Source organism: Glycine max, chromosome 14 (assembly GCF_000004515.6).
Source record: "Glycine max cultivar Williams 82 chromosome 14, Glycine_max_v4.0, whole genome shotgun sequence".
In the NCBI taxonomy this organism is placed as follows: domain Eukaryota; kingdom Viridiplantae; phylum Streptophyta; class Magnoliopsida; order Fabales; family Fabaceae; genus Glycine; species Glycine max.
The window spans coordinates 19,518,827-19,538,435 of record NC_038250.2 but is presented as its reverse complement, the minus strand read 5'-3'; the positions used below and the strand labels follow the sequence as shown (position 1 = coordinate 19,538,435).

Sequence of the window (19,609 nt, the reverse complement as noted above, 5' to 3'; positions counted from 1 at the left end):
TACTTATAGCACCACTCATTGAGTTGGTAAGGAACCATGTTCTCTCAAGGAAAGATGCCTAGAAAAGGGGTTTTCAAACCTTACCCAACTCCAACATGCCAAACACCACTAATATATATGTTTTTATTCTTTTTACAGGTGTTGAGCGAAGAAGCCTAGAGTTTCAAGAACTTCTGGATTTGTGGTCAAATCCTTTTCAAGGGAGAATGAATGATGCAATCCTACCCCCCAAGGGCATTGCGTAGAAGACTCCAACAAGATTGGGCCAAAGATGCAAGAGAAGGCCCTAGGGTTCTCATGAGCCTTAGGGTAGATTTTGGGCCCATGGGCTTAGTATGAGCCCACTTATCTTTGTACATATTAGATTAAGGTTTCATTTTTTTTGTCCTTTTATTTAGGACTCCATAGTGTAGGGAGGGTACCCTAGTAATGTAGGATTTTTTTCAGCCCTTATATTTTAGGGCACCTAGACCAGTTTTTGTATTAGGGGTAGTTTTATAATTTCACATGCATTAAGTGCACTATTTGATGTGTGTGTGTTGGGAAAGAAATTTAATTGAGTTGGTAGAAACCCAATCCAATTAAATTTTGGACCTTCCTAAGGGGGAGGTGAACATTTGCTTGCTACACCCCATTGTTGTTGGATCAAGTGGCCTTGGAATAATTAAGAAGGGGGGGTTGAATTAATTATTAATGAACCTTTACTAATTAAAAATCTATCCTTCTTAATGTTACTAGATTCAATTAGGCTTTTACTATAATGTTAAAAAAGTAAAGAACAGAAATAAAAACTTAACCAAAAGTAAAAGCGATAATTAAAGTGCACAGCGGAAATTAAAGAGTGTAGGGAAGAAGAAGACAAACACAAGAATTTTATATTGGTTCGGCAATAACTCGTGCCTACATCCAGTCCCCAAGCAACCAGCGGTCCTTGAGATTTCTTTCAACCTTGTAAAAACCTTTACAAGCAAAGATCCACAAGGGATGTACCCTCCCTTGTTCTCTTTGAACAACCAAGTGGATGTACCCTCCACTTGAACTGATCCACAAGAGATGTACCCTCTCTTGTTCTTAGTTACAACAACCCAAGTAGATGTACCCTCTACTTGTACCACAAAGGATGTACCCTCCAATGTGTTAAGACAAAGTTCTCAGGCGGTTAGTCCTTTGAATCTTTGTAAAGGGGAAACAAAAGATATCTCAGACGGTTAGTCCTTTGAAATCTTTTGTTTAAGGGAAAGGGAAGAATCAAAAGAATTCTCAGACTGTGTCTTTTTGAATTCTTTGAAAAGAGAGAAGGGGGACACAAAAGAATTCAGGCGGTTAGTCCTTTGTTCTTTTGGAAAAGGGAGAAGAGAGACACAAAAAGAATTCAGGTGATTAGTCCTTGTTGAATTCTTTTTGGAAAAAGGAGAAGAGAATGAAAAGATATAGCATACTTTTGTTTTCTGCAAAAGAACAAGGTTTGGAAAACAGAAAACTTGGAAAGTTTTTTGGCAAAGGAAGAAGAAGAAAGATGAGAAGCAAAGGTTTCAAGATTTCTCAAAAGTTGTTCAAGAAATTCTAAAAGTTGTAAGTGTTATTGAAATGCAAGTCAAGGTCTTACTTTTATAGACTCTTCATGTCTGGTCAAGAAACCATTGGAAGAGTTATAACCTTGAAAAAATCTTTGAGAAAACCATTGGAAAAGTTACATCTCTTGACTTTTTATTCATAACTTATTACTGGTAATCGAATACCATAACCATGTAATCTTTTACACAAAGCATTTTATGAAAAGATGTGACTCTTCACAATTGAATTTGAATTTCAACGTTCAGATACACTGGTAATCGATTACCAATATATTGTAATCGATTACACCATTTAAAAAATATTTGGAACGTTGCAAATTCAGTTAAAAACTTTTGAAGTCAAACTTTACCACTGGTAATCGATTCCAGGAAACTGACAATCGATTACCAGAGAGTAAATACTCTGGTAACTTAGAAAAATTTGAGAAAACTTTTCTTGTAAAACAAAATTGTGCTATGTTTGGTTTTTGAAAAATCTTTTTCAATACTTCCCCTGTGAAGTCTTAACTTGTTGTTTTTTGGTTTCTTCTTTTGAATATTGAATTCATCTTCTCTTGAATCTTGATTCTTCTTGATGTCTTTTCTTTAATCTTGATCTTGAACTTGTTGACTCAATCTTGACATCATTCTTTTGGGCTTTTTGTCATCATCAAAACTACTTGATTCATCATCATGAAGCTTGCTTCTACAAAATTGTGATTCAAATCGGGAGTATGTGATAAATTGAACTTGTGAATAAAGATAAAATACATGTGTATTGAGTTGTGAGTTATGAACTGTGCAATCACACAATTGTAAGACCCTTTAAGGGCGACGAGTATTGTGATGGGATCCACTGTGGGAACCCAACGAGTTAAAATGATTTTGTTTTGAATAGTTGTGTGTATTGCATAGTTCATAGGTAAAGTGTATATGATTCATGAGGTGTGATAATGTGTTAAATTGAGATTATACCATTGTGATTGAGATCGAGTGTATGTGATAAATTGAGTATGTATGTGATTGAGATGTTGTGTACATTGAGATATTGTGTGCATTGAGTTATGAACTATGAATTGTACAATTGCACGACTATAAGACCCTTTAAGGGCGACGAGTTAATGCACGGCGAGTATTGTGATGGGAACCACTGTGGAGACCCGACGAGTTTAATCACAAGCGTGACGAGATAAAACTTTTTTGAGAACAATTGAGGAGTCGTGTGTTTTGTATAGTTCATAGATAGAGTCTGTGTGCTAAAATGTTTTCTGGGTTGGACCTGAATTAGGAGGGAGAGGTCCTGACGGACTCTTCGGAGTGTAGACCTTGGGGGTAAATACACCCGGTTTGAGTGCTCCTTTAAGCCCGTGTCAATCCCACATGGTTGGAGCATTCTCGCAAAACAGCGTGACCCTGACTGGTCTCCCTATGATTTTACCTATTGAGAGTGACCTGACTTAATAGTGTGTGGTTTGTCTTGTCATGTACTCTTAGGCGCCCGATGAGATTTTTCACTGACATGATACCATATTGCATATAGGATTGAGTCTTAGTGTATATGTTGCATAACGCTTGTGTATTGATCGATATTGATTGACTTGGTGATATTTGTGTTTTGATCCTTGAGTACATAAATATTGTGAAAATGAATGAGACGTGTTATGTTGTGATGTGATGTTGGGCGACAAAGTGGTGAAATGATGTGAGTTATGTTTAAGTAAGTTTTATTTTGTTTATATGATATTTATACCTACATGTTGTCTTGTTTTCCTCTATTAGTTGGGAATGTGATAACTCACTCCCTATGTGCTATTTGTGTTTGGATCCTGTGATAATCTTGAACTTTGTGCTCGTGGGAGCAGATGGTTAGGTGGATGACTATGAAGAACCTCATGCTAGAGGACACAGGAACACGATGCTCTGATAGGATGTGACATTGGGGTATAAGTTTCTATATTAATTGCATGAAGTCTTGGACGGTCTTGTTTTGAGCCAAGATAATTTATTATTTATTTGGACAAATTTGAATATGATGTAAAAGAAAGTGAATGTGAGCCTTTTACCCTGTTGAAAGGATTTTTTTAAAATGTGTTTTAAAAACTTTTAATTAATTATGATTTTTTTTCCTTTTATTAGTACATATATGTATGGGGTAAAGGGTGTCACACTTGATGGTTTCCCTGAATACCCATTTGGTGGTCCTACTATACTTGACATAATCGTATCATGTTCCTTCGCACAAGTTGGAAATCAATTTATGATGAAACTCAAAACGTTTTGTCTCTCGCAACATACAAAGCTCCAACCCTTCCCCATATAATGTTATATTAGAAAAAACCTTCATTTACTAGTACCTGGTCCCCCCCGCCCCCCTCTTTTCCATTTTTTTCTGCACTATCTTTAGCTTCCATCATCTGCAACAAGTGCATGTAAATCCCTTCTTGCAACCACCCCTAAGGGTGTGTTTGGTGACTGTGTTGGATACTACTCAATGTGAAAGCAAGAAGCAACTTATAATTACTTTTGCATTGTTGATTTTTGACATGTTTTTGCTCTAAATATGGATCTATAAAGTTGAACCAAACACAACACGTCACATGTGTTTGGTTTCATGTTTCGAAAGTGATTTTTTAAATTTTGAATGTGATTTTCAAAAGCAACTAGATTTGACCAATTGTCCATTCGGTCTCTTTTATGTTCTTGATAGTTCATTTTTGTCTTAGATTCTTTTAGTAGCATATTTAAGTCCTCTTTCTCATTACTTAGAAAAAGTGAGACAGTTTAGGTAGAAATATTATCATTATTGCCTTAACAATTAGACATCCAAATAAATAAAACAAAAAAAAAACACTTTTTTATGGTTATAGCTTCCAAGTCTCAAATGTGATTTTTTTTATCTTAAAAGAGAATTTCCAAACAAGTCAATAGTTATATACAGTACTATTTGAGTCTATGAAAGTAATGGCAACACATTGGGCTTTTGCAATTCAACGTGATTTTGAGTACAAAATTAGGGGTAGAAGCACTTCCTCACTCCCCAGTTTCTTTCATTAATGCATTGCGTAGGCTGATGTTTAAGCATGCTGTCATTTGGGGGTAGCCCATTGTTGCTCTGTTGTGCTATTTGCATTTTCAGCTTGTGGTTGACTTCTTAAATTCCTCTCATTCCACAAATTAATTCCTGATTTTATCATTTAAACATCAAAAAGTTAGTATGAATTCCACACCCTTTCATTTATTTTTTAATACAGTTTTATATGGTCTCAAATTTGTACTTAAAAACCTTTCTTTTCACTCCTTCGTCTATTTTACATGTTCCATCAGCATTAATTCCAATATTGCAAACGCTGTTACAACAAATTATCACAAGTTCTACAACGAAAGCCATTAACGCAAATTCTACAAACGTGGGATTTCCTGGGCTGCAAAAGCAAGTATTTTTCAATTAAAATTGCTAATGTCCAACATATATACAAGTATAAGCCATGAGATGTATTAACTAGAAAAAGGAGGTAGTCCCCAAAATTACATGGTGTTTGTCTGCAAAAGGATAAAACAAAATTAGCAAAGGAAAAATAAAATGGGGTTACTCCATAGTGATTATATTTGTAGATGAATCACTTGTTAGATCACCTCTAGTCTTCTTGTGCACATGGTACAATAGTATTTGCGTTTGGTCTTAAAGCATAAGGGTAGAAAACAGAATCTCCATTGGCTCTCTACATCAATGGCCTGAACCATCCCTCCACAATAAGGGCATGCCCCCGGTGCTGTCTGTCTCCCCAACACCCTTTCTTCCTCGTCGCACACAAACACCAAACACATTACACTAACACTTTTGTCAATACCTATGAAACACAAACTCTGACACAAACACCAGACAAGATTTACTAATGATTTTGGTTTGATTTAAGTTTTGAGGTTTTGAAAGATATTTTATTACGGATCGTGGTTATAGAATTTAGATTATGGAGCTATTTATATCAAATGAGGCAAAGAACATTTGATGAAATGTAGAGAATCCGAGAAGGGGCGAGGAATGTTTAGATTGTTCTAGAAGAAAAAGAAGATATGAGAAATAATCAGTTTAATCAAAACTTATGGTCAAGGATGCTGCGCGTATCTAGAAAATTCTTTTCTGCCTAAACTCGAGTGTGACGTTAATTGATTCCTATTCGAGGCAGCACGTTTACTTTTTTGTAGCTTTCACGTTAATGAATGAACTAGGATTGTTGCTTCAAAATTAGAATGATAAAATATTAAATGGATGCATTAAAAAACGATTCATAATGCATGTATGAATAAAGTGATTATAAACTAGGTTAATTATGCTTTTGATCTATAATTTTTTTTTAAAATTATTTCTTAATCTCTAAACAAAACTTTTAGTATTTCCATTCTTTATATAATTATTTTTCCCTCTATTAATCATGTTACTAATACGTGATTACTTGTCAAGTTATGAAGAAATCAAATGGGATAAACACATATATTATTTTTTTTAAAATTATATTTTAAATTTTTTGTTTATTTAGATTAGTTGGTGATATTAAACTAGTTGATGACAATTCTATTAATATGTGTTTTGATTTTCTCATCTATCCAGATCAATCGGTGATGCATCAAAAACATAATTTATAATAAAAAGTACACATAATTATTATTTTAGACTTATTAATAATATAACAAGCTCTTAGATTATTAATATGATTATCACTATCTCATCCTTATAGTTGTTACTTGCCAATAAAGACTAAAACAAATAATAAAGGAAGAGTATATATAAAGATAAAAGGATGTTAAAAAAATTTAGAAACCAAATAAAAGTGAAATTTATTAAAAGTTTGATCATTGCAAATTATAATGAATAGTAAATTAGTTAATTTCAATAATAGTTATCGAAATCCTTTAAAAAAAATAAAAAGTTATCGTAAAGTTATACTTTTTAGAATTTCTAATTAAGTGATCGAGTAAACAGAATTACACGTAGAATTAAACACACTATTTCAAATCTGTTTTTATTGAGGCAAAATATAAGTGATTTTATCTTCATCTAAAAAGTTTAATTTATTAACTGCAGTGCGTGATATGTAAAAGTAAATATGACACCAAAAAAAATATAAAAGTAAATATACATGGTCAATTTCACGCCGATGCTGCTGCTTGCATGACAATTGGCTACTCCGTGAGGTACCACAACCACAGGAACTAAAATATAGTGTTTGAATATTAGGGGGCAACGTGCGTAAGAGGGTTAGAATGAGTGGATATTTTTCGTTGACAATGACTTGCAATGTCAAATGAATTAATTATTGTATAGTACAGGAGTATTAGTGAGTTTTATTTTCACCACAACTATCTATCTGCTTACCATAGGACTTCAACGGGAATAAAGTACAAAGGTATATGAGAATTTAACAATTAAGAAAGAAAACGAGTGTTTAGTAGTCGAAATGCAAATCTACTAGGAACAAGAAACACTTTCATGCTGGAAAAAAAAAAGAAGAAGAAGAAGAAGAAACACTTCCATGCTTTGTCGGGATAAAGAGAGATGAAAGAAAGAGATATGAGAGAAGAAAAAATGGATAGAAAATAAACTTTTAGAGTGTTTGAACTGAAAGAAAGAAGAAGAAAAATAAAATACAAAATATATATTTTTTTATTTGTAGAAATCAATGTTAGGAAATTTTTGAAAGGATAAAAATATCTTTGAACAAAATACTAGTAGTACTTTATTTGCAAGTTATATTATTAGTAGGATAAATAGTCATTTTTATCTATGAATGTGTCATTCGCTGATGAATGCGTTTTTAAAAGATGAAAATACAAAATTTAATTTTTAAAAGTGTAAAAAATGCGACAAATATATCCGACAGTTAACTTTCATCCGTCACCGTTAATAAAATAGCTTACGTGACACAAATGGATGAATTTGTCACTGAAATAATTAATTAACGTGGCCATACCGAATTACCAGCATAGAGGTATATTTGTTATATAATTTTTTTTTACTTTTCGTCTTCCCATTCTGTTGACAAATACGTTACTGAAAGATGAAAATACAAAATTTAGTCCCAAAAAATATAAAAAGTGTGACAAATATATTCAGACATTAATAGTAAATTGTGACTAATTATTATAATTTGGAAAAACTTACACTGATTGCGACAAAATTTTTTAACCAAACTCGTAGATAAAGTTGAGTCTAAAAGAAAAAACAATACTAAATTTATAAACTCGTAATAAATTTTTTACACTCTCATGCTTGATTTTTTGTAAAGTTATGATTTTTAAAATGATCAGTTAATAAAAAAATAATTGTATATGATATAAAAAAATTAATTTAAAAATTAACAAACTTTTATTATGATTTATAATTTAATGTCAATGCATATACTAATAGACATTCATATTTTATTATGAAAAATTTATTTAAAAAATAATTAAATAAATAATATTTAATTAAACCGAAGCAATAATTTTCTTATTATTTTATAGTAAAATAAAATTTCCTGTGATAATAACATTTATTCTAGAATTAACAATCAAAAGGATTGATTTTTTTTATAGTTAAAAAAAATAAGAAAAATTTACTCAAAAAAAATTCATTTTCATTGATAATATTTTGTCCAATCATTGTAAGAGGATAAAATTATTTTACATAAAAAAAACTAATGATTCCACATCACATAGGTCGGTACTGAAAAGTAGAAACAGCCAAAACTTCAAAAGTTGAATCTCTGCATTCAAATACTCAGCCAATGATGGTTCGTGCAAACGACTTGATTCAAAATCCATGGTTCAAAAGTTTTGCTACAAGAATAGATCCCAAATTGGTATTTGATTTTTTCTATATCATTGCATATTTTATCATAATAAACTTTTTTATATAATTTTTAATTATTTTGTTGTTGATAATTCGATCGGATAATATCAAAATTGGATCTACTATTCACATATTTTGGGGTTTTGAATTGTCCTCTGAATCCTGCATTGCTAAGGATCCCACTGACCATGTATTTGAACTTGAGGTTTTACAATCGGCAAATGGGATCCCAATTTTTAAGAGTGCTTCTTCGAGTATGGTAAAATTATATTGACTACGTACTACACTATGTGTTTTTTCATTATTTGGGAAAGAACAATTTTCACATGAAGGTTTTTGAGCCAAGGGCAAAAGAAATAGTCTATCAAGTTATGGATAAATTAGTGAATGATGCAGGTACTTCTTATGCAAAAGATTTTTTTTGTAGTTTTAGGACAAATGTGACGCAGCTAATGTGGGTTTTCTTAACAGCACGATAATTTATTTATTTTTTCTTTGTACATCTTTATATAATAAAAGTATAATAAAATATGTCTGGGATTGATATAAAATTTGAAAATTATTAATTTTATTTTTATAAAAAATTTCATATTAATTTAGTCATTATAAAAATAAAATATATTTTTGTTAGTATTTAATTATAATTCCCGGCATGAAAATTTTATGAAGACAAAATTAATATTTTTTAATTTTTATAGAAATTCCAAATATATTTTACCAATAAAAACCATAACTCGTACTGAGCAAGAACTAAATTGTATGATGCAAATGGATTAAAAGAAAGCATCACAGTGAGATTTGATTTGATGTTGATTTGGGTTATCTTTTAGGATATATTATTATTTTGTTTCTATTTTTAAATTTATAATAATCAGTTAGTTGTGTGTTTCTTGGATTCGAAATTTTACATAAATAAATAAGACATCAATTTATTTTAATTGGTATTTGTTTTCAGCGAATTAAAAGTTTAGAAATATAAATAAATATGTAATAATATTTATTGCAATTTACATGCTTTTAGAAACTCCATTATCAAGTAAACATTAAAAGTTTAGAAATTTAAATAACAACGTAATAGGCATTTTGTTTAGTTAAACAATTCGAAATTTTTGCAATAAAATTTATTATTTGTTTCCGTTTTAAAATATTAAATTGAAGATATTTGTATTTTTAACTAGTTGGCAAAACCCGTGCTTTGCCAGGTTTTTAGTGTGATAATTTTAATTAAATAACATTTAAGTTTAATGAATATTTTATTTTGATTAATAAAAATCTGTGAAAATATAAATTAAATTTTAAATTTTTATTTTTATTTTAATTTATTAATTAATTTTGTTGTGTGGTGTAATTGTAAAATATAAACAATTTATTGATGAGATAATATGCCTCCAATAAAATATATATAAGATGGTATTATTCAATTTAATTATTAATTTAAATCAATATTATTTTATTATGTAAATAGATTCTATTTTATTATTCATTCTAGTTATATTCAATTATTATTCTATTAAATACAAACACTTTTATTTTTAGAATTTTTATTCTTAATCAGTTATTTCATTTCTCTTTTAACATTTTTTAATAACAATTCTAATATTGTTTAATAATATACTACAAAAAATGATCAATCAGTTTATTTCATTCTTTTTTAGTGTTTTTTTAGTTAATATATCTTTTTTAGGCAACATATATTAAAGTTATATCAGTTTTGGAGAGTAAGGATAAACTCATATTTTACATGATGGTTTTGTTTGACAATACATTTTAGCTCACTTCTACCTTTTTTACTAATTGAAAAGTCTGTTTAACTATTTAATAAACAATTTTTTTTAGTAGCTTTTAGTATTTTTTGAAACACCACTCAAGTAATTTTTTTTTAAAATGCTATCTTTTAGCTTTTTATATTTTTTTTCATTTTTATCCTCAATATATTTATCCAATTTATTAATTACTTTTTTAAATAAATGTACACTTATAATTTAATAAACTACATTTCCATCTTTTCAACTAGTTTTGCTGAACATTGTCCATGAAATTAAAAATTGTAAGAATGAAATATAAAAGAAAAATATTAAATTCGTGAATCATATTTAAACATTAATTGATAAAAAAAAAAGTATGTTCAAATGTTAAAGTGTTAGATCAAAGCTTGAAGCCTTTATTAGTTTTTGGTTTTGGTTTGATAATTTTGCAATGCTAATATATTTAATAGATGAGACATTTATATTGAATGTTTTAGACTAGGCATGTGTGTCATATAGTCTTAGTCTTTCTCATGCTTAGTGATTGATCACATATGAAGTAGATGAAGTATTTTTATTCTCTAAGTTTTGTAAGAACTTACTTCTACTTGAAACAAAGAAGGAAGGATTCACAGCTTAGGCTAACTGATTACCCCATTTGATAATCAATTAACTAGCTCCTAGAAACAAAGAGAAGGTCTTTGTGTGATTCTATAATCAATTATCACACATGATAATTGATTATTTAGTTATGACAGAAGGAACAAAAACTCTCAAACAAAAACAAATTAATCGTTTTCCCTTTTTGATAATTGATTAACTAGTTTTTGGAAATGTAGAACAAAAGGGATTTTGACAAATTAATCGATTACCAAAATTTATAATCGATATGATTTGTTTTAATTGTCAAAAATTTTATAAATATCTCTATGTGTTTTCTATAAGAGAGACTTTTGATTCATTCACTTTTTGAGAAAAACACTTCAAGAGAGTCTTCTAGAAGAATAACACGGCAATTAGTCTAGAGATTGAAGTTGATCAAAGAATTATTCATTTTACCATCATGAATTAATCATCTTGCGAAGAAATATTGAAGATTAAAGATCTACATATTTATGCTTAGTATCTATACTTGTGTTGTCTATATAGTGGAAGTTCTAAGAGGACTTAGAACAATTGGGTGTAGGTCCGGATTGGATTGAACCAGTATAAACTTTTATGTGTTTATCTTATTCTCTATAACTCTTAGTCTTGTAATCATCAGGGTAGTGGAATTGATCTTAAGGGTCATCATAATAGTTTTTGTTTTCTTAAAGATCTTTTGGGGAAACTTCAATTGATTTAAAGAAGAGTTTTTAACCTGTGTTAAAAACTAATTGGTAAAGTTTTTTGAAAGAATTTATTCAACTCCCCCTTGTAGATTCTCAGGTTGATCCAACAATTGGTATTAGAGCTTGGGTCTTGAAAATTAATCAAGATTTTGTCAAAAGTTTCAGATCATGATTGGAAATCAATTGTCATTCGTTGAGGGTGCATTCATTAACAGACCACCATTGTTCTGTGGCACGAACTACCCATTTTGGAAAGTTCGGATGAAAATCTTTATGAAATTTGTTAATAGAGACATTTTGGAGTGCCACTGGCTGAACCCAAGCAAAGAAAACTTGGGGTGGTGGTGGTGGCGAAGAAGGGGTGAGGGAGGTGTTGTTGCTCAGACCTAACACAAAAGGGGTGGGGGTAGGGTCAACGGCGCGCTAGAGTTTGTGAGGAATGAGTTAGAGCCTTTGGCTTGGGGTCAGGGTGCCTAGCTAGAGTTTCAGAGGGGTGGTGCGTCTGGTGGAGAGGGAGTAGGATTGGAGTGAAAAGTGTACGTGAAGGATGAAGGATGAAAGGTGAGAAAGCTTGTTTTTTATATTTCCGTATAACGAAAAAATATTTTAAAAAATTAAAAATATATTTTTAATATTTTTTTTATAAATTTAGTTATATTTTTATAATATGTTTAATTATTTATTTGTTTACTGTAGTTTTGTAATTTATATTTTTTAGTCCTTATAATTTGAAAGTGGTATTTTTAGTACTTACAATTTATATTTTAATTCTTTTTTAGTTTAAAAGTGGTTTTTTAATTCTTATAATTTGTATTTTAATTATTTTTTAGTCCTTATAATTTAAAATTGATTTTTTTAATCCTATACTTTATATTTTAATTCTCTTTTAGTCCTTATCATCAAAATATAATTAATATCATCAGTTACAATTAACTACAAAAATATTAGCAAGTAGTTCGTAAGTAATTTATAGCAAGATAATTTTTAATAAAAAAGAGTTGATATTTTTTTGGTAGCAAGGACCGAATTAGTAATTAAACCTTTATAATATTTGTGTAAATATTATTACGTTAACTACTTTATGCAAGTAAAAAAATAATAAAATTGTGTTATACATTAGTTTATGCAAGTCTAAATTTTAATATATATGCTTATCCATTCAATGTATTATATTATTAAATGCAGTAAAAAATAATAAATTTGTTTGATAGTATATGTTAAAAAATATATTTATTGATATATCGACATACTTATGTAGTGTAGAAGACATAAAAAAATTAGCATGGAAGTTTTTTAAAATAAATAAATTTATCTATAAATAATTAGAATTATGTATGGTGCCGTTAGGGGTCGTTAGTTTGTCATTGAATTTTTTTTTAATGTTTTGTTATGATGGACGAAGATTAGTGGATATATGACAACATAATGTCTGAAGAAGTTAATATGAATGAAGAAAATGGAGAGGAACCTGATGTGTTTGAAAATATTGATTGTTTTGATGCCTTCAATACTTCTTAGGTATTGATATAATTTTTTATTTTGTTAAAATAAATGAATGTCCCTCGAAGACTAAACATGTATTGTCCCTTTTATAGGTGTTTGCTACCCATGATGACGTTTTGCATTGGGCTCACTTTGTTGCATATGATATTGGTTTTATGGTGGAAATTATGAGGTCAGACACAAATACTAGAAATTAGAGGAATGACCTCATGTTTTAATTAGTTGTGAAAGGAGTGGAAAGTATAGGGCATACATGAAAGATTTAGTAAGAACCGTTACTGGCAGTAGAAAATGTGGGTGTCCCTTTAAGTTGCGAGCAAAACCAGTGTTGGGAGGTGAAGGATGAATGGTGAAGTTAATATGTGGGATTCATAATCATGCATTGGCTAAGTCATTAGTTGGACATTCATACGCTGGTCGAATGACTAAGGATGAGAAGATTATTATTGGTGATATGACAATCAATAGTCAAACCAAAAAATATTCTTCTAACATTGAAGAAGCACAATGCCAACAGTTCTACAACAATAAAACAAGTATACAATGCAAGATATGCATATCGTTCTTCTATAAGAAGCAGTAATAGTGAAATGCAACAACTAATGAAGCTTCTTGAACGAGATCAGTATATTCATTAGCATAGATTGAAGGATAAAAATATTGTACGTGATATATTTTGGAGTCATCCTAATGCAACAAAATTAACCAATGCCTATAATTTGATATTTCTCATAAATAGTACCTACAAAACAGACATATGCAGGCTGCCTTTACTTGACATTGTTGATGTGACATAAACTCGGATGACATTTTCAGCTGTATTTGCCTATTTGAAGGGAGAACATATAAACAATGTTATTTGAGATCTGGAACGATTTTGAGGTATTTTTCTGAGACATGATGCAATCCTTCAAGTTATTGTTACCGACAGATATTCAACATTGATGAATGTAGTGAAAACTATTTTCCCTAAGTCAACCAAGTTATTGTGTTGGTTTCACATTGATAAGAATATGAAAGCAAAACGTAAAACCCTTGTGGGTAAAAAAAATGCATGAGATTCTATCATGGAAGCATGGGGGAGTCTGGTGGATTGTCCTTCTAAGCAAGAGTTCGATAATTGCCTTATGAAGTTTGAAATTGTTTGCTCACCATGACCAAGGTTTGTTGACTATGTAAAGCAAACATGGTTGATTCCCCATAAAGAAAGATATGTTAAAACATAGACGAATAAGGTTATGCATCTAGATAACAAAACAATTAACAGGTATGAAAATTATAAATATATATTGGTGTTAGGGTTTAGACATAAATGGATAAAAATAATTGTTATTGTTTGCTTGTTTGTGTTTTTCAAATGCAAGGTTGAGTCTATGCATTGGGCCTTAAAGAGACTACTGCAAAATAGCCTTGGAGACCTATATAGTGTTTGGAAAGTCATGAACAACACGATCACTCTACAACACACTAAAATTAAGGCATCTTTTGAAACAAGTACACATGTGGTTGGACATGTTTTTAAAGTTACCTTATATAAGAAACTACATTGCATGGTATCAAGGTATGCGTTAAACCAAATTGCTGCTGAGTTTGAGCCTGTAAATTATGCTGGCATTGACAGTTCTCGTTGTGGATGTATAATGAAAACTACTTACGGTCTTCCATGTGCATGTGAGCTAGCTAGATATGTTGTTGGTAGCATACTACTTGACACAATCCATATGTTTTGACAGAGGCTAAGTTTTTCAGACTAAGATTTATCTGAGCTTGAAGTCACCATAACCAAAGAGATGAAAGCCATATCCAAGCGGTTTGAAGAGCTTAATGTATGTGACACTCTTGTTAGTAGAGAGTGTGCAACCTACTAGATGCAATAAATATGCTTGAGCTGCTAGGGTCCACTGTCTTACGCCACATTTGCTACGATAAATGTCTCAATTTCAGGTTAGGCAAATATACGCCCCTCTGCATTGCTCAGTCTCGTCTTTTGCTTCTTGTGTACTGACTTCAAGCAACTCAACCAATAACTCCACGGCCTGGTCTACATCAAGAGCATCAAGAGTATGGAAGACACCTTTAATGGGCAGATGTAATAAAGATGCCACATCATTGAGGGCTATAGTCACCTCTCCTACAGGTAGATGGAAACTACTAGTTTCCTTGTGCCACCTCTCTGCAAAAGCATATAAAAGTTCCTTGTCACCATTGTCCAATGAGCATGTAATTAGAGAACTTAATCTTGCACTAGTCACTATGCCTTCAATCTCAGGTGCAGACCTTCCAAATTTGTTTATCTTCCTCCCATGAGAAGTCAACTTCAACTTAGTACGTTCCTGAAAAAAATTAAAATTATTTAATTCAAGTAAAATGATAAATAGTTATTCAAATATTATATAATTGAAGAAATAAATACCTCTCTTGCCCAAACCCTGGTTGCCACATGATAAGCATAATCCGTTAATACTGATGTATCTTAGGGTCTGCCTGGAAAATCCTATGTACAAGCACATACATCATCCGTAACTGGCTCCTGAAGCTTCTCATGAACCTCATCAGCAACATGATCAATATGCTCAACATTCTCAGCAACAGCTACAGCTGCCCGTTGTCTACATGCAGATGCTCTCAGCCTTCGACGCTGAGGGACTTCTTCCACGTCACCATTCAACACTAACCTGTCTCCCTAATGCTCTTCCTAAAACTCTGCCTAAAGCCCTACACAATTCTCTAGTTCTAACTATAATCTACAAATTTAAACAATAATAACAATTAATGTTATCGTGCAAATAATAGTTGAGTTTCATATTTCATAACAAAATTTTTGTCATTCTATTAATAAAAAATTAACTAACAAATTCACTAATAAATCTTCTAAAACCCTATTGTATTATATAATGTAATATATTTTAACAAAGGTAATAAACAAATTTAAATTAACATTAAATGATTAATGTGGCAAACTAAAATATTTCATCAAAATCAAACTACAATTTAATTCAAAATATTTTATAATTTACTATTTAATAAATCATAAATAAATATTTAATTATTTTTAAATTACTATTTTAACAATTTTATATATTCATAAATCAATATAGAAATTATTTTTTAAAAAAAATTTATACTTCACATAACTAATTCTAGTAAACTAAAATATATGATCAAAATCAAAGTATATTTTTTTTTATTTTTAATAAATGACTACTTCATTATTTTACAAATAACTATTTTAATATTTTTAAATATTTATAAAGAAATGAATAAATTCATTTTTTTATATTTCCAAACATTATTTATATAAATATTTAATATTAGTGTAATAATATTTATATTATATTAATAAAAAATATTTGCCATATACAATATTACCTTTTCTTGTTAAACTAAATTCTACAGTATATACGTTATAAAAAATTAAAATTTTTATCATTTAATTTTTTTATAAATAACTATTTTAAATATAAAAATTAATTAAAATACTTATTTTAAAAATAATTAAATAACAAAAAATTTATATTCATTTTTAAATAAATAAAAGTCTATAAATAAATTATTTTTTCAATAAAATGATTATTAAAAATCAACTAAAATAAAAAAATATAGTTAAATAAATAAATATATTTTAAAATAAACAATAATAGTTATTTATAAAATAAATAAATACAAAAATTTATTAAATTAATAACTTATTAAATAATAAAATAAAACAAATAAAAAATATGAGCTGGGAATCCTTATGTACATTGTATTCCTTAACACAACCAAGAAAAACTTAAAAGGAGGGGAGATCGCACTGCAAGGGAGCATGAGAACAACAGGAGAAGGATGGTGTTTTCAATTTTAAGTGAAGTTCAATTTCACAATTTTAAGTGAAATTCAATTTCGCCAATTCACTTACATTGTTGAGTGTAGAAGAAAATTTCGCCATGCAGGAAGTAAATCCGAATATCCTTTCTTCTCAAACCCAAGTACCCAACAACAGCACCCATTGTCGGTGGGTCATGTTGGCCCATCCCAAATTGTAATCGAGTCATGAATCGTGAGACCCAAAGAGAGAGGGTTCAAGACCCTTGTGTGGAAACGGCTGCGGCGACGCGCAATGGTTGCGGATGGAAGTGCTACGATTGTGTGAAGATGGATTAATGAAAAGGTTTGTGTGGATGATTTTTGTGATGGTGACCGGGTGTTGTGGATTCAAGGAGCTTTGGTACTTCCTCGTATTTGATTTTGTTGCAGGTTTGGTAATGGACTTTTGAATTCAGGCTAGGTCTGTAACTGTGTTTAGATTAGCTTGGAGGTTTCAATTGTGTTAGTGGTGGTTCGGGAATGTGAGGTGTTTTTGATGAGTTTGGTTGCTTGATGGCTTTGTGGTAACTGTTTGAAGTTTAAGTTTATTGGTGGTGTTGACCAACGGGTTTAGTATTTTGGTGACATGGTGATGCTAGTGACTTATTAGCACAATCACACAGAGATGAGACAATTTATTTGAAGCATCTCAGGTACCATAAAACTTTCTTATTATTTGTTACCCATTCGGTTTCATTCCTTCACATGATTAAATTAAACAGGTACGAAACCATGTGCAAATAGGTGAACATATTACATTGCATATTCCACAAATGCGACAGATGCAAGGAAAACGCAGGTGCATAAAAAGTGGAAAGAGATGCAGAGTATTTTACATTCTGAAAATCATCATAGCATCAAAGCCAAAAGAGTATAACATGCAAAGCAGTTACCTATTGTAAGTCAACCTTCAGGCTTTGATTTGCACTCTAGAACTACACTGGAGCTACCCTCTTCAACAACTCAATGAGGTAGCCTTTTATAATTTATTTGCTTATAACAATGATTAGATTTGTAAAAAAATAAGACTTCTTGAAATTTGTTATGTTGCATAGATTGAGAATATGTTAGACCTCGAATAGATAAAGATGGGACTTTCTCAGTTACATGTTAAGACAATTATTAATTATACAATATTGTTATTTTTTTTAGGCAAAATAAGATATATATTGATATATGCCATCAAAAGCACAAGAAGTGCCACAGAGGAACAAAAAAGAAACTAACACATACAATGCTAAAATCCCAACATTTCACCAAAAATTAACTAGATGGCTATGCATCTATTACCCCACCTCCCTGTAGGCAAACATATAACAGAAATTTTATACCAACCCCCTCTCTTGCAAAACAATGCTTATATTAAATTAAGTACGTAGGATGTTATGAATATTGAATTCAGACTTACAGAGTAGGATTAGTTCTCTAAGCATCCATGCAAAACAATTTCACATTTTCACTTGGAGGCAACCTTGGTAATTTTTAGCTTAGTTGCTACATCAACTCATATTGTCTTCAAATTTTATATGCTAGTATTTTTCGATGATGAAAGTTGTTTAGTTTTATGGCCATTTTGTGTGGTTTATGCTGGACTTCCAGGTTTAGTTAAGAAGTTGTTGAGTTTTGTAGTTAAAAATGTCCAGCAGGTAAGTTAAACCAATATGTTGAATTTAGTCATTATACCTACTTTATTCCCTTATTCATAATTTTTGTTCATGTGACGTAGTATCCCAAACCAGAATCTACTTCCACTACATAAATTGAATTTAGTCATTAAACCTACTTTATTTGTAACATTATCCTATAAAGGTTTCGAGGATAAGTTACTGATCATCGTAATATTGAATTTTTAATCATTTGTGTGGCATTTTATGCCACTCTATTTTCGACTTCAAAATAAACCTTGAGGCGATGCTGACCATGAGGTTCTTGGCTTCATGGATGATTTCAAACATATTGATGCCGACTATGAGGCTCTTGGCTTCATGGATGGTCTTACACATGTGGATGTCGACCATAAGACTCTTGACTTTATGGACGGTTTTTCTCATGTGGATGCGGACCATGAGGCTCGGGCTTCATGGACGATTTCACACATGTGGATGCCGACCATGACGCTCTTGGCTTCATGGACGATCTTACTCATGTGGATGCCGACCATGACGCTCTAGACTTTATGGATGGTCTTACTCATAGCGTAGTAAACAATAATAGTTATAGGCGTAAATTATTCGAAAGTAAATCCCCTTTATTGAATTGAAATACTGAATAACAATAATGAACTTCAATGTAAACAACTGGTCCTTGATGTGTAAAGATATGAATGCACAAGGGCAAGTGTATTCTACGTAGTAGTATCAATGACTAAAAGTCCAGATATCAAACTCAAAAGGCTAATTGTGTTCCCAAAATAATTTGTTTTATAACTAAGCAATTGAAGAAAGAATTTGAAATTAAGAGGTGATTGTTGAGTAATTATCTAATGTAGAAATTGAATCTAACAAGCAAGATAATGTGAAAGATAAGATGAGATGAATATTCATAGATTATGATTTAACACAACCAATTCCCTCAATCCTAATTCTAACAAGATTCTTACGATTGCTAATTTTCAGTTCCCCAATATCAATTATTAGTCATTGACGGTGGTCTACTAATGTTCTTTGCCTTAAACAATACTCAATTAATCATTGACGTATTAAGTTAAACCAAATGATTAAGAACAGTGACGAGTATGATTAATCAGTTTCCTAATCAATTTATCGAAGATTACCTAACTAGATTGACCATGCAATTTAATATATA

The 19,609-nt window shown here is 30.6% G+C and overlaps 1 protein-coding gene across 3 annotated transcripts; it reads right to left on the bottom strand.

Moving 5' to 3' along the window:
- Positions 1–4,501: 4,501 nt before the first annotated feature.
- Positions 4,502–5,515, bottom strand: LOC100813676 (uncharacterized). Of its 3 annotated transcripts, none has more exons than XR_005888212.1 (2): positions 4,837–5,515; positions 4,502–4,734 (listed from the first exon to the last, which is right to left on the bottom strand). XR_005888212.1 is itself a non-coding variant. In XM_014766873.3 (2 exons), the coding sequence occupies exons 1-2, from the start codon at positions 5,376–5,378 to the stop codon at positions 4,705–4,707; spliced, it is 222 nt and encodes a 73-aa protein (XP_014622359.1). In that variant the 5' UTR covers positions 5,379–5,497; the 3' UTR covers positions 4,508–4,704. The 3 variants fall into 3 exon arrangements, 2 of the variants coding, with proteins under 2 accessions (XP_014622359.1, XP_003545546.1); XM_014766873.3 differs by having other exon boundaries at positions 4,508–4,734; positions 5,187–5,497; XM_003545498.5 differs by lacking the exon at positions 4,502–4,734 and having other exon boundaries at positions 4,991–5,093; positions 5,187–5,497.
- Between the last annotated feature and the right edge of the window lie 14,094 nt (positions 5,516–19,609).

What these genes read in the sequence shown, in the direction of transcription:
- LOC100813676 (XM_014766873.3), bottom strand. Translation starts at nt 5,378, where the DNA reads ATGTGTTTGGTGTTTGTGTGCGACGAGGAAGAAAGGGTGTTGGGGAGA. An exon ending in TGTGCACAAGAAGACTAGAG is followed by an intron (nt 4,735 to 5,186) that starts GTGATCTAACAA and finishes TGATAAAATCAG; the next exon opens with GAATTAATTTGTGGAATGAG.